Below are 12,172 nucleotides of genomic sequence, written 5' to 3' on the forward strand. Positions count from 1 at the left end.
GATCTGACAGTGTCAGCTATGGATATGTCAGTTCATTTCAGCAAGAATCTGACAGTGTCAGTAATGTCAATTCATGTCAGCAAGGATATGACAGTGTTAGTAATGGTCATGTCAGTTTGTGTCAGCAAGGATCTGACAGTGTCAGTAATGGATATGTCAATTCATGTCAGCAAGGATCTGACAGTGTCAGTAATGGTCAAGTCAGTTCTGAGTCTAGGCCTGAGTATATGGCACTGAGACGCAGATCATCGTGGCACTCCAGTAGTAGACAGAACAGTTTAACAACCAACAGCAGCATAGTAACAACAGTTTGATGTAGGTCATTAGCATAAGTGCGAAAGTCATTAGCTAAGTCATCAACATAACTAGTTGACTGTTAAAGTCATTAGCTAAGTTAACAACATAACTAGCTTATTGTGAAAGTCATTAGCTAAGTCATCAACATAACTAGCTGACTGTCATGAACACATTTAGCACACAGCCAGATCACATGCATAACCCTATATATCTTATATACATATCTACATTGTGTCTTTCCCAACTGTAACAAGTAACCAATTCATAATGTGTGCCTAACTCATTTTACTTTATTCATTGTAAATAACTCTTTGTAAATAACAAATTGTAAATCATGTATGTATATACAATAAAACCTATACTTGGATATTGATATATTTTTCATATTTTGCTATTAGACAAGTCTGTGATATTTCTATTTTTATAAACAATTTTTATGCTATAATTGCTGACGTTTTTATGCAGCATTAAAAAAAAATCTGTTTTATAAGTTTAAAAACAAATTTCTGATATATTTCTCAATCAAATCTATCACCTTTACAACTACTGGTTGAACACACCTTTTGGATGTTGCCTGCCTTATCTTGCATTATAGAGCTTTAGCTTTGTCCATACAGTTTATTTTTAAAAGATTTTTTTTTAATTTCCTTGATTGATTTTAATAGCATATTAAATTTTAAAACCATATCATTTCAAATAAACTTACAAGTAAATATATCATGTTTAAAATACATATCTACTATTTTCAACATCTGTTAAAAAAAAAGTCAAATATTTGATAAAAAACAACCATCAGTTAAAATCTTTCACTAAATTTCTAATAAAGTTACCAACTAAAATTTCTAATAAAGTTACCAACTAAAATTTCTAATAAAGTTACCAACTAAATGAAGTAAATAATGAGATCTGAGCTCACTGATCTGCTGTAAGTAAAAAACTCTATCCAACTTAACCCTTATGTAACCATCTGTTGATATGATGCTGCTCTCATTTGTGCCTAGTTTCCCTTCAGTTGTATGTTTTTATATTTGCATTGATGTTTTAAGTTTTAGCAGTGTAGATTGCTTTACTTTGTTCTGAGGCTGGATTAGTATGTGTGGCTGTAAGAAGTACATTATTGTTTAAATTGGCATCATGGGTTTAGCCTTGTTAGCTTGATAGCCAATGAAGTTTTACAATTAATCATTTATTAGCCATTGAAATATTGCAATATATCATTAGCCATTGAAATATTACAATACATCATTAGCCAATAAAATATTGCAGTACATCATTAGCCATTGAAATATTGCAATACATCTTTAGCCAATAAAATATTGCAATACATCATTAGCCAATGAAATATTGCAATACATCATTAGCCAATGAAATATTGCAATACATCATTAGCCAATGAAATAATGCAATACATCATTAGCCAATGAAATAATGCAATAAAGTGCATTATAGTTCACACTGAACTGTTTTTAATTTTGTCTTACTTTTTAATTACAATTTTATGTTTAATTAATTTGGTATCATTTTTAATTTCTAATTGATGTTTTTCTTTAAAAAGAGCTTTTTAAAGATTAAAAATTAAAGTCTTCATTGTTTTATCTATAAGGAGTACCATTACAATTTTAAAATGATTTTAAAGTAAAGATTGATCCTAAGAAATACAATAACTTGAGATGATCCTGTGGATTTTTGAAAAAGTTCTGGAATGTTCTTGCCTTGATACACTTTGTTTCTGGCTTCTTTTTGTTTGGTGGATGTGCTAGGCTTAAGTGGCAGTAAAACAATACACATTGTGTTCTTGTAAACATTGAAACATTAAAAGCTTAATATCTTCCAACTCTAAATTTGACTTTATTTTTGTTTATAATTTTTGTTTTGGTAAGTCATGTCTAATCAGGTCAACAAAAAATAACTTAAAAATAATGTAGTAAAATTTAGGTTTAGATGGTGTAAAAAAATAGGGATAAAATTATTGGATTAAATAAACTAAACAGTTTTCACTATTACATACACAATGTAACAATATATAACATCTTTTGGATAACTTTTAATTTCCTCTATTTATTCCATATTGTGTGTAATCAAATAATGTGTAATCAGTTGTGTAATCAAGTGTGTAACACATTTATTTAACCCTGTGTGTCAAACACTGCTTAATATCCCAATTATCACATGTTCAATCTCCCTCACAACCCCCCCCCCCCCCTCCTCACCTCACATCATTGTTCCCATCCCTTTCACATTTTCTACAGCAGAACAATGGATTCATTTAAACTTTCTGTGGAGAAAAAAAATAGAAGTCAAACTTTAAAAATTCATATTTGTGTGCACTGACTACAACTTTAAAAAAAAGAAAATCTATTCAATGCAGTCAGTCACGCATGAACAACTTTGATGAATGGTTTACAGCACACTGCTTGTAAAGACACGGATTTATAGCAACAACTTGACATGTACACCTGTCATGTACACACAGACTGGATTTGTAGCAACAATTTGTACACCTGCTACAGGTGTTACACACACACACACATACTGGATTTATAGCAACAAGTTGACATGTACACCTGTCATGTACACACAGACTGGATTTGTAGCAACAATTTGTACACCTGCTATATGTGTTACACACACACACACTGGATTTATAGCAACAATTTGTACACCTGCTATAGGTGTTACGCACACACACACACACACACTGGACATGTACACCTGTCACACACATACTGGTTTTATAGCAATAACTTTCTGTGTACACCTGCCATAGGTGTCCCAAACATACATATACACCCAAGTTTTTCACTGAGCCTGATGATCCAGCACGCGGTGGTTGTTTGACAACAAAAATCACATGATCACCCTACAGTCTTCAATAAACCTTGTCCTCATTGATACCAGGTATCAACATTGCTAATCACAATCAAGATTGTCCTCATTTAATCTTAGTACTTTAAATAAATCACATGGACAAATATGTGATCAGAAACAATCGTACCTGAAACCTTCACACTGTTGTCACTTTTAGCACAACTAATTACCTTAATCACATGACATCTTTCATGCCTTCTAAACAAACTTGTGGGGTGTGTACAATCATCTGAATGGCTACACATGTAGCACATGCTGCCTGGCTACACCTGTAGCACAGCTACACATGGAGCACAATCTTGCTGAACAAGATTGAAAATTGACCATTTTAATTGTGTGTGTATAAAAGCCACCTGTAGGGAGATTGAGAAGGAAAACAGGGCCAGTCACTCCCACAATTTTTTATTTTTAATTCATTGAACACAAAAAATGTTTGGGCCTGTTTATAACATGAATACTGCAGATAAGAAAGTTGTGTTGATACCCAGGATACGACAGATAGAAAAAGGTTATGTTGATGCAGATAACATAAACTATACAGATAAGAAAGAAGTTACCATGGTACCACCAAAGAGCCAAATTAAACCAACTTAATTGGATATACTTCTTCAAACTTGTGTACATATATTTTAAAAAAACACAATGTGAATATTGAGTGGTTGACTACAAAATATCTGGAGACAAGAAAGTTTTTCTTAAATCAGCATGGTTTGACATGGCTTATCACTCAACCAGACATCAAACTGCTGCCTAATGCTGCAGCTCTGCATACATTGCCCAATTTTTTTTTGTTTGAATGAATTTGTGCCCTTGACACCAAATGGGTATTCCCTATTCTTATTATAGCTGGATTTTTCTCTCTCTCTATTTTCAGACAGAGGAGTTGGGATAACCATTGTACCAAACAAGCAAACCACACAGGTAAGGGGAGCTACTCTCAATACTGTTATTTATACTCTGCTATAATTAGATGCAGCATTGTGAAATTGATGTAGGACCTCCACCCCTAATGCCCCCAACATTTCATTTTATTATTGTTTGACTATAATTTGTTCCAAAAATTAAAAATTCAGGCACTGTAAAGAATTTTAGGTGGTTGTTCATGAATGACAACATAATCTAAAGAGGAAAGAGTGGGGTGGGGGTGTGAGAAGGGAGTGATATAGGGGAGGATTAGAACTTCCTCCCCCCCCCCCCCCTCCCCCATGGAACCCATAATCAGAGTTTTCATGTGAAGTACAGCCAATGGTGTGCTTGTGTGGCTTTGTATTCACAGCTTCAAAATACTGAATGGCTTAAAAACAATTTAAAGTTTTTAAATAGTTTTTCTTCTTTCTAAACCCCCCCCCCCCCCCCCATTTCTCCTCTGACAAATTCCTGTCTATGCCACATGGAGGAGGTAAATGAAATAACAAGTGAAATTAAGCAATTATTTTTTAAAATTTGGAAACTTTGAAAAACATCACATTTGAGCCTAAATGTAATTTTTGGTGGGGGGAGTTGCCAGGAAGAACCAAGTGACATTGTATGGGGTTAGATGATGATGTGTGAAGATTGTAAACACCATTTAATATCTACTCTATTGACAGGCTCCCAGGCCAGCAGAACCAGCTACAGAAGAGAATCACAGAACTGCCCTCAGTCCAAGCCACAGCAGGTATACACCAGACTAGGGCTGACTTGTTATCTGCATGTTCTACATCTTTTCTATAGCTTTTAAAACTTGAACATTTTTATGGCTTTATGAATTTTACTTTTCTTACAATAAATGTTACATATATTAGATTATAAAAATGCTGCACACTTTTTTAAAGTTAAAAGTTACAGTATACTGTAAGACCGCTTAAACTCTGCAATTGTTTACTAATTGTTTCTTGTCTATCTTCAGTCCCCAGCTTTCAGCAGGCTACACACCAAATGGAGGAGCACAGGGGCGGGGGGTGCAGAGAGGCCAGCACTACCCCACAGTTCTGGGCAGCAGGAACAACAGTGACCACCTGGACACTGACACCACCCTCCCGCTGGCCGCCAACATGCGCCTGGATGGCAGCCACGACAGCGGCTTCAGCTCCGCCAACAACATGTACAACGTCACATCACAACGCACCTCGCACTACGAGAGCACCGACCAGCTGCGCTCACCAGCCACTTCAGAGCCTGGGACCATCTACCCCTTACACAAGTCACATGACCCAGATCCTCAGTACGGACCTTCTAAAAATGGCCCCGGGGACGAGCCGTTTTTACGTGCTGCAGCCAACCCCAGCGCGCCAAATTTACATTACGGCAGCCTGGACAGGAAACGACGAGACTACAGACAGCAGTTTCACAGAGATGTTTCGCCAGTGAGGTTCAAGTCCAGGCACCACCAAAACATTGCGGAGTATAGCGGGGCAAGGGCAGGCAACTACAGAGATCTGACCAGCCCCGCAAATATCATGGTGGAGGTTCCTGTACACCATGAGCGTGGCCAGTCTATGCCTGCAGCTAAACCAGCCTGGGGCGAAGCTTCAGCTCAGCTCCACAGCCCAGAGCATGATAGACTCAAACCTGCAGCTGGTAGCCTGGCCACCACAGCTGATCATGTGTACATGCCTCGTGCGTACATGGGCAGCAGGCCATACCAGGACATTGATGAGAGCCACGTACACACCAAGAACCCAGAGCACAACTTGTCTGGGGTCCACCACACCTCATCACAGCCCGTGTTCCACAGGACAGAGAGGAGCCTGTCCCCCCTCAGGTCACAGCCTCCCCCCTACCACCACCACCAGCGGCCGCTACCACCCTCTGGCTTTGACAGGCCATCCCAGCATCCTTACCATCACTACCAGCCACAGGTCACCTCACCCACTCAAACTCAGCCTGGTTTTTCAGACACGGCTCGCACTATACCTATCCAGCGTATAGAGAGCCCAACCTCCACCTCCCCTGTGCCTCAGTACTCACAAAGCTACCAGCCTGCCTCTCCCGTATCATCAGGGCCCTCCTCCCCCCGGAGCCCAGCCACCCACGCCAGCAGTGCTCTTGTGACGGTCACCCGCCTGCAGCCCCACACAGAGGTGACCAAGCCGTACGAGATCTCAGACTTCTACAGGTACAGTGAGAAGCTGAGGCGCCAGCGCTTGATAGACCAGTACCACAGACAGCTGATTGGGGCCGACCCCACTTCAAGGTCGTCTTCTCCCCTGTCTGTAGAAAGTGATGGACATTCCTCCCACTCTGGGAGCGCCTCACAGCACTCGGCTTCATCCAGCCACACCCACCAGTCTCCTGCCCACCACCCCTTCTCCACCTCCAACCTGAAACAGCCAACACGTGGCCCACAACAGCCGTACAACAGATCGGTGTCGGCGCCGTTGTCATCCATCCAGCCCAGCTACTTCTCCCAGCAGGTCACCTCCCCCACCTCCCATCATGCCCAGCCAGTGTCACCATCCTCCCACCCCGGGCTGTCCTACCCTGACGGCCAGATCACATCCTCCTCGTCCTCGTACAGTGTCAAGTCCCATGGCCCAAACCTGCAGTACGCCATGCAGTCTTCCACCAGCTACAAGATCCAGCAGGTACACTCCTCAGCCAAACACACAATGTACCAGCCACCCCAGCCTATGACCTGTAAGCCAGTTAGAAACCCCTCAAGTTACATACCAGAAAATCAGAAGAGATGAGTCCACTGATAGTCTCATGTGAAACTTGACCCACTGCTTCATTTTTCTAGGAAAAATTTGAGCTTGTTGAAACCTTATTAGCCAAGCTGAGTTCTAACAGCATGGTTGGATATTGGATCTGAAGCAAGCAAGTCATTGCTAGAGTCACAACTGAGCTATGTTAAACATTGGATTTTGGAGCAGCCTTGTAATTAAGCCTCTAATATTTGTAATGACTTGGATTAACAAAGTTCCCCTCACATACTTAAACACAACCATGTGATTAAATTAAAGCATATCCTACTTCAAGTTTGATCAGGATTTATTTATTTAATAAATTGCAATGAATTCCAATGCTATGTAACTTTTTGTATGCCTAGACTTGTTACAGCTAAAAGCTTTTCACTGTTTCATTTTTTAAATAAAGTAAAAACCTTATTAACTGTTGAATTTAAAGTTTGAAAAATTAAATCAGCTGTAAGTTTTTTATTAAAGTAAATGATTAACAGCTTCAATTTTAAACATGTTTAAAAATGTGCTAATGAACAAATAGAATTTTTATGATTTAATTTATTTTAACTTTGAAATTATAGGTTTTTTGCTTATTTTTCATTTTAAAACACACAGTTAAAAATAAATCAAGCTGTCACATGAATTATCCTAAATAAAGTAAAGTAGGAAGATACAAATGGTCCTAAGTAAAAAGTAGTAAGATTTGAATGATCCTGTGTTGTACTACATTGTAGTTTCAGTTTTGGTGTGAAGGTTCTAGTTCTCTACTGATTGAATGAATTTATCTCCCCTGAGCAAGTTTGACAGCAGTCTCTGTAATGGAAATTTTCTATCTCTTGATGTTTGTTGTTTACATAAGACATTCCCTCACCAGCAAACCAAAGCAGGTTGGAACACCAGCTTTTTATTGTATTTCAATCATTCTAAAGCTAGTGTGTTGTTTTCACCAGTTGGTAGCAGTATAGAATGGAAGTATTAGATTTGTTACCCCACAATGCTTGCACTTGTCCATGTTATGCCAGCAGTGGTCAGCTACAATGGTTACAGTACTTATGGCTTGTTGTTTTAGAGTTGCTTTCTCGTGGTTTTTTCAGGTGTAACTTGTTTGCCCTCTGTGTAATTTTAAAATCTTTTAAATTAATTACAGGAAGATTTTTTTCTTGTGTAATTAGCACAAAGTTTTTCTTACTGAAGTAGGCCAGCACTAATATTGATCTGAATTTTGTTTTTCTTTAACATCCATACTTAAGGCAGCATAAGTTGTTGGATATACAGTGCTAACTCAAAACAAAACATTACTTAATTTTATTACATGCTTTAGTTTTAAAAACAAATTTAAACCATTATTTTATAAAGTTTTAATGATCATTTATTTTTATAATCACTTGTTTTATTAGTTGCCTTGCAGTTAAGGTTTTAAACCAATGGGTGCATTGTATAATTGTTTGAGATTTGCTGCAAAACAAAACAAAATGATCTGTTTGAGTAATTTTATGCAAAATGTGAAATATTCATTTTTAAACAGTATTGATTGTTCCATTTCTCTGAACCAGTAGAAGTGCAAATGGTTTTCTTTTTCACTTGTTGTCAATTGTTTATGTGCAATAAGTTTGAAAATAAATGTAAATATATTTAAACTATGGCAAGAGGTTCTTGTTTTTTTGTATTTTACATTAAAGAAGTAGTGAAGCAATTATTTACTTTAATAACAGGTAACAATTATTTCAGTCACAAAGCGTTTTATACTAGGAATAACTAATTTTATTAAAATACCAATATATTTTTCAGAAAGTAAAAGCAAAAATAAATAAAACCAAAAGTAAATAATAGTTTAAAAAAGTAATAACATTAAAATTGAATTATACATTTTAAAAATCCAGTCCCCTATTAGTATTTTGAAAAAGCAATTTAAATACATCCAAACATTCACTTCAAATTTGTTTTTAGTTCAAGCTATGTTTCAAAAGTAGGTTTTAACTTAGTTCATTCAATTATATTACACCATTTTATATAACATTTATTTTACAGTGTACTAAAACTTATTAAAAACAGTTTAGCCAAATAATAGTGTGGTCCATAACCATGAACATTATAAAATTATATCTATAAAAAACCAGTACCCTGACAAAACATGCTATTATGTCCACAGGCTTTAGCAATGGTAAAATGAATTATATTATTTACAACCTAATATACAAAATTAGAAAAAAATTGTTTTCTTCTAGATTGACATACATTAATATTTGAAAAATCGTTCTCACAAGAATGTGTACATATAAATAACAGATCTAATATCACAGTTTGTTTGATCTTTTATAATTGAGTTCAATGACCTTCTCCACAACTTGATTGCTCTCACAAAAGTCAGCCATGACAACATTGAGGGGCATGAGACAAACTTGGCTAGAGTTCTCCACCCATTCCTGAAACACAGCCGACCAGGAGCTGATCCAGTTCTTCAAGCTGCCCCACGGACACTTCACAATGGTCAGGGTCTGGGGGGTCAAGATTCCTGCAAAAGGAGAAAAAAACAGCAATACATTCTGTCACTTAAAATAAGCAGATGTACAATTTGTCATTTCAAAATAAGCACATTTTTTTTATCATTTTGTATTGGAAAGTTAAAAAATGTTAAGGAATCTTAATTTTACTGTACAAGTGGTAATTTGCTTTCCTTTTTTTTTACATCTAAAATAAGTATTTATACTTCATACCTTGACATTAAATAGGTATTTATAAACTAAAATTTAAAACTACATACCTTGACATACAACAACTTTTTCAATGTAACCAACAGAAAAAGATTTGTTGAGAAACTTGATGGCTTCTGTTTTACTGGTTGTATTTGGCCAAGGGGAGATAATGCTATTACTTGTGAAAATCTTTTGATTTTTTACTTCTTTGTTGTAGAATATAATTACCTAACAATCAAGTGAAAGACAAAACAAATATCAATTACTAGGTCAAACATTAGATAATAATTTATGGAAAATAAAATTATATTAAAAATACTGGAAAAATGTGATACAACCTAAAATAGAAATCAAATATAATGTGTAGTTCTGTGACTAAATTTTCAGTTTACTGATGGGCTTTCATTTTATCCTTACAAACAGAAATAGATCTTAGTATTTATAAAATTTAGCAAAATTTAAAAAGCCATTAACTAGAAGAAAAAAAAACACCATTATAGTTGTTAAAGTAAGCATTCAATCTATAAAACAAAAAAATTAAAAACTAAGAAATATTCACTTGATATTTGTGCTGCCACATGTTCCTTAGTGTAATATGACTAATTTCACCTCTAGGACATAAGAGGGAGGCAAAAGAGGACACCAGTAGTTCCACTAACTGGTCATGATGTCGCTCAGTAAATTTGTAAAAGTGGTTAAAATCTAGCAGGACGATTTCTCGTGGATTTGCTAGCAAAAACATTTTAACAGAATCAATCAGATCCATGACCTGTAAAAAACACCAAATAAAATACAATGAGAAATTTTGTTTTAAAAATTAGAAAGATAAATGGATCTTGTCCAGATAAGCCCTGCCACTAATGCAAAAAGTTAACCCCCACCACTTTTTGCCAGTTCCAATTTAATGCACGCACACAACCTTCTGATGTCTAGACATTTGAATGCTTAAATGCAAGCCATAAAAACAACTCTTTATCTGCCTCTAGTGTTAGGGTCATGGTTAGGGTTGTGCTAGGGTTACAAACTAAATGTACAAGTTTCATATATATTTTTTAAAGATATCTTTTTTTTGGGTGGCTGGGATTCACTTTTTGGTAGGGGCTTATCTGGACAAGATCCAAATTAATTATATTGTTATCTGCCTGTTTTTAAATAACTAGTGAATAAACAAAGAGTGTCTCTCAGGATTGCAGTATCCAATGTATTTGAGAAATAGAGTTAAAAAATATTTTAAATAGGCCTATAAAAATGAAACCTTAGAAAAAGTTATTACACTAACTAAATATAATTTTCACCAAAACAAAGGCAATAATGAGATCAGATCTCTGGAACAAAAATTAATTTAGGCCTATCTGATGTTTACTTACTGTTGGTCCATATAAGCCATGAACAATATAAAAATCTTCTGAATCTGCCATTGTAGCCAGCCTAATATCAAAGTAACGTATACCATATTCAAGTTGAGAGCTGAAATTCATCAACTGGCACACAGACCATCTCTGTATCACTTTTTTAATAATATTTCTTACTAGAGGAACCTTTGCCAAAAACTGAACTACACTGTAGTCAAAATCTGGTGACAGTGGCTTTTTGGTGTTGAGAAAATAAGAGCCAGAGTTGTGAGTGCCTGTTGAGTAAAAATTATAAGTAGTAGGGGCCTACGCTTTTCTTATTTACTGACAATTTTGGCAATGGAAGGGAGGGTAGTGTTGAATTCACTTACTATACTGAAAAGTAGAAAATAAAACAACTAAATAGCGGCATATGACACGCCGTGGGTCAGCTCGTAAAAATAATTCACCTAATGACAAAATTGACATGTCAAATGATTGTCATTATGATATAATTCTTTCATTCACAATTCATTCATACACAATTTTTACTTCTAATTCTAGATCTAGAATCTACTTCAGTTCAAAGTAGTTGATTATAACATATTAGTGACATAGTCTTATTAGTTAGTAGGCTACTTCTGTTTTTAAAAGTTAGTAAAATCTAATTATTAGTAAATTAAATTAGTAATTTAATTACTAATTAATTATTATATTAATTTATAAACTAAAAAATAGCTACCACCTATGGCTAAGCTAGGCCTAAATCTAGAGATAAAATCTTTTTAAATTATAGGGGGCTTCTATGAAATGTCTCTAGTCTATTTAACTTAGACCTATCTAGATCTAGATCTAGGTCTAGTGTGAATTTTACTAACCAGGTATTGCAAGTCCAGTGAGAGAAATGTTGAGCAAACTTTCAGGCAACCTCGACATCCAGTCGGCATTTTGGCTTCGGCCACCATGACCATTGTTTGCCATACTTTTAAAATAATTTTAATCTCTTTCAAAACAGAAAACAAGACAGATATAGATCTATGTATCTCCCACTTAAAATCATTTTCAAATATAAAAAGTTAAGATATAGATCTTAATCTAGATCTATATAAAACTAAAAAATAACACGGCACGTACACTAAAACCAAATTACAACAAAATGTTTTTGTTTTGATTGTTGAGGAAGTAGGTTTGTTTATATTTTTAATCAAGGGAGATCACTTATAAAAATACAAAAATCTAATGTTTAAATATTTAATTAATATAGACTTGTAAAATGTGGCATCACGTAAAGTCTAGATGAAACCAGAAATATAAATATATG

The 12,172-nt window shown here is 35.5% G+C and overlaps 2 protein-coding genes across 11 annotated transcripts in view; one reads left to right on the forward strand and one right to left on the reverse strand.

Moving 5' to 3' along the window:
* LOC131937538 (FERM domain-containing protein 4A) overlaps positions 1–8,465 on the forward strand; it is a 94,193-nt gene extending 85,728 nt beyond the window's left edge. For all 10 annotated transcript variants that reach the window (XM_059295054.1, XM_059295044.1, XM_059295046.1 and 7 more), the window contains 3 exons: positions 4,040–4,086; positions 4,755–4,822; positions 5,054–8,465. In XM_059295054.1, coding sequence (XP_059151037.1) covers positions 4,040–4,086; positions 4,755–4,822; positions 5,054–6,836 — 1,898 coding nt within the window. In that variant the 3' untranslated portion in view covers positions 6,837–8,465. The remainder of the gene's footprint in view (positions 1–4,039; positions 4,087–4,754; positions 4,823–5,053) is intronic.
* Positions 8,466–8,969: 504 nt separating this feature from the next.
* On the reverse strand, positions 8,970–11,932 carry LOC131937568 (PI-PLC X domain-containing protein 2). Its single transcript, XM_059295100.1, has 5 exons — positions 11,730–11,932; positions 10,888–11,147; positions 10,080–10,289; positions 9,589–9,748; positions 8,970–9,339 (listed from the first exon to the last, which is right to left on the reverse strand). Exons 1-5 carry the CDS (start codon positions 11,830–11,832, stop codon positions 9,122–9,124), a joined length of 951 nt encoding a protein of 316 aa, XP_059151083.1. The 5' UTR covers positions 11,833–11,932; the 3' UTR covers positions 8,970–9,121.
* Between the last annotated feature and the right edge of the window lie 240 nt (positions 11,933–12,172).

The sequence above is a fragment of the Physella acuta genome, unplaced genomic scaffold (genome assembly GCF_028476545.2).
Source record: "Physella acuta isolate Inbredline_101_S28 unplaced genomic scaffold, ASM2847654v3 ptg000213l, whole genome shotgun sequence".
Classification (NCBI taxonomy): domain Eukaryota; kingdom Metazoa; phylum Mollusca; class Gastropoda; family Physidae; genus Physella; species Physella acuta.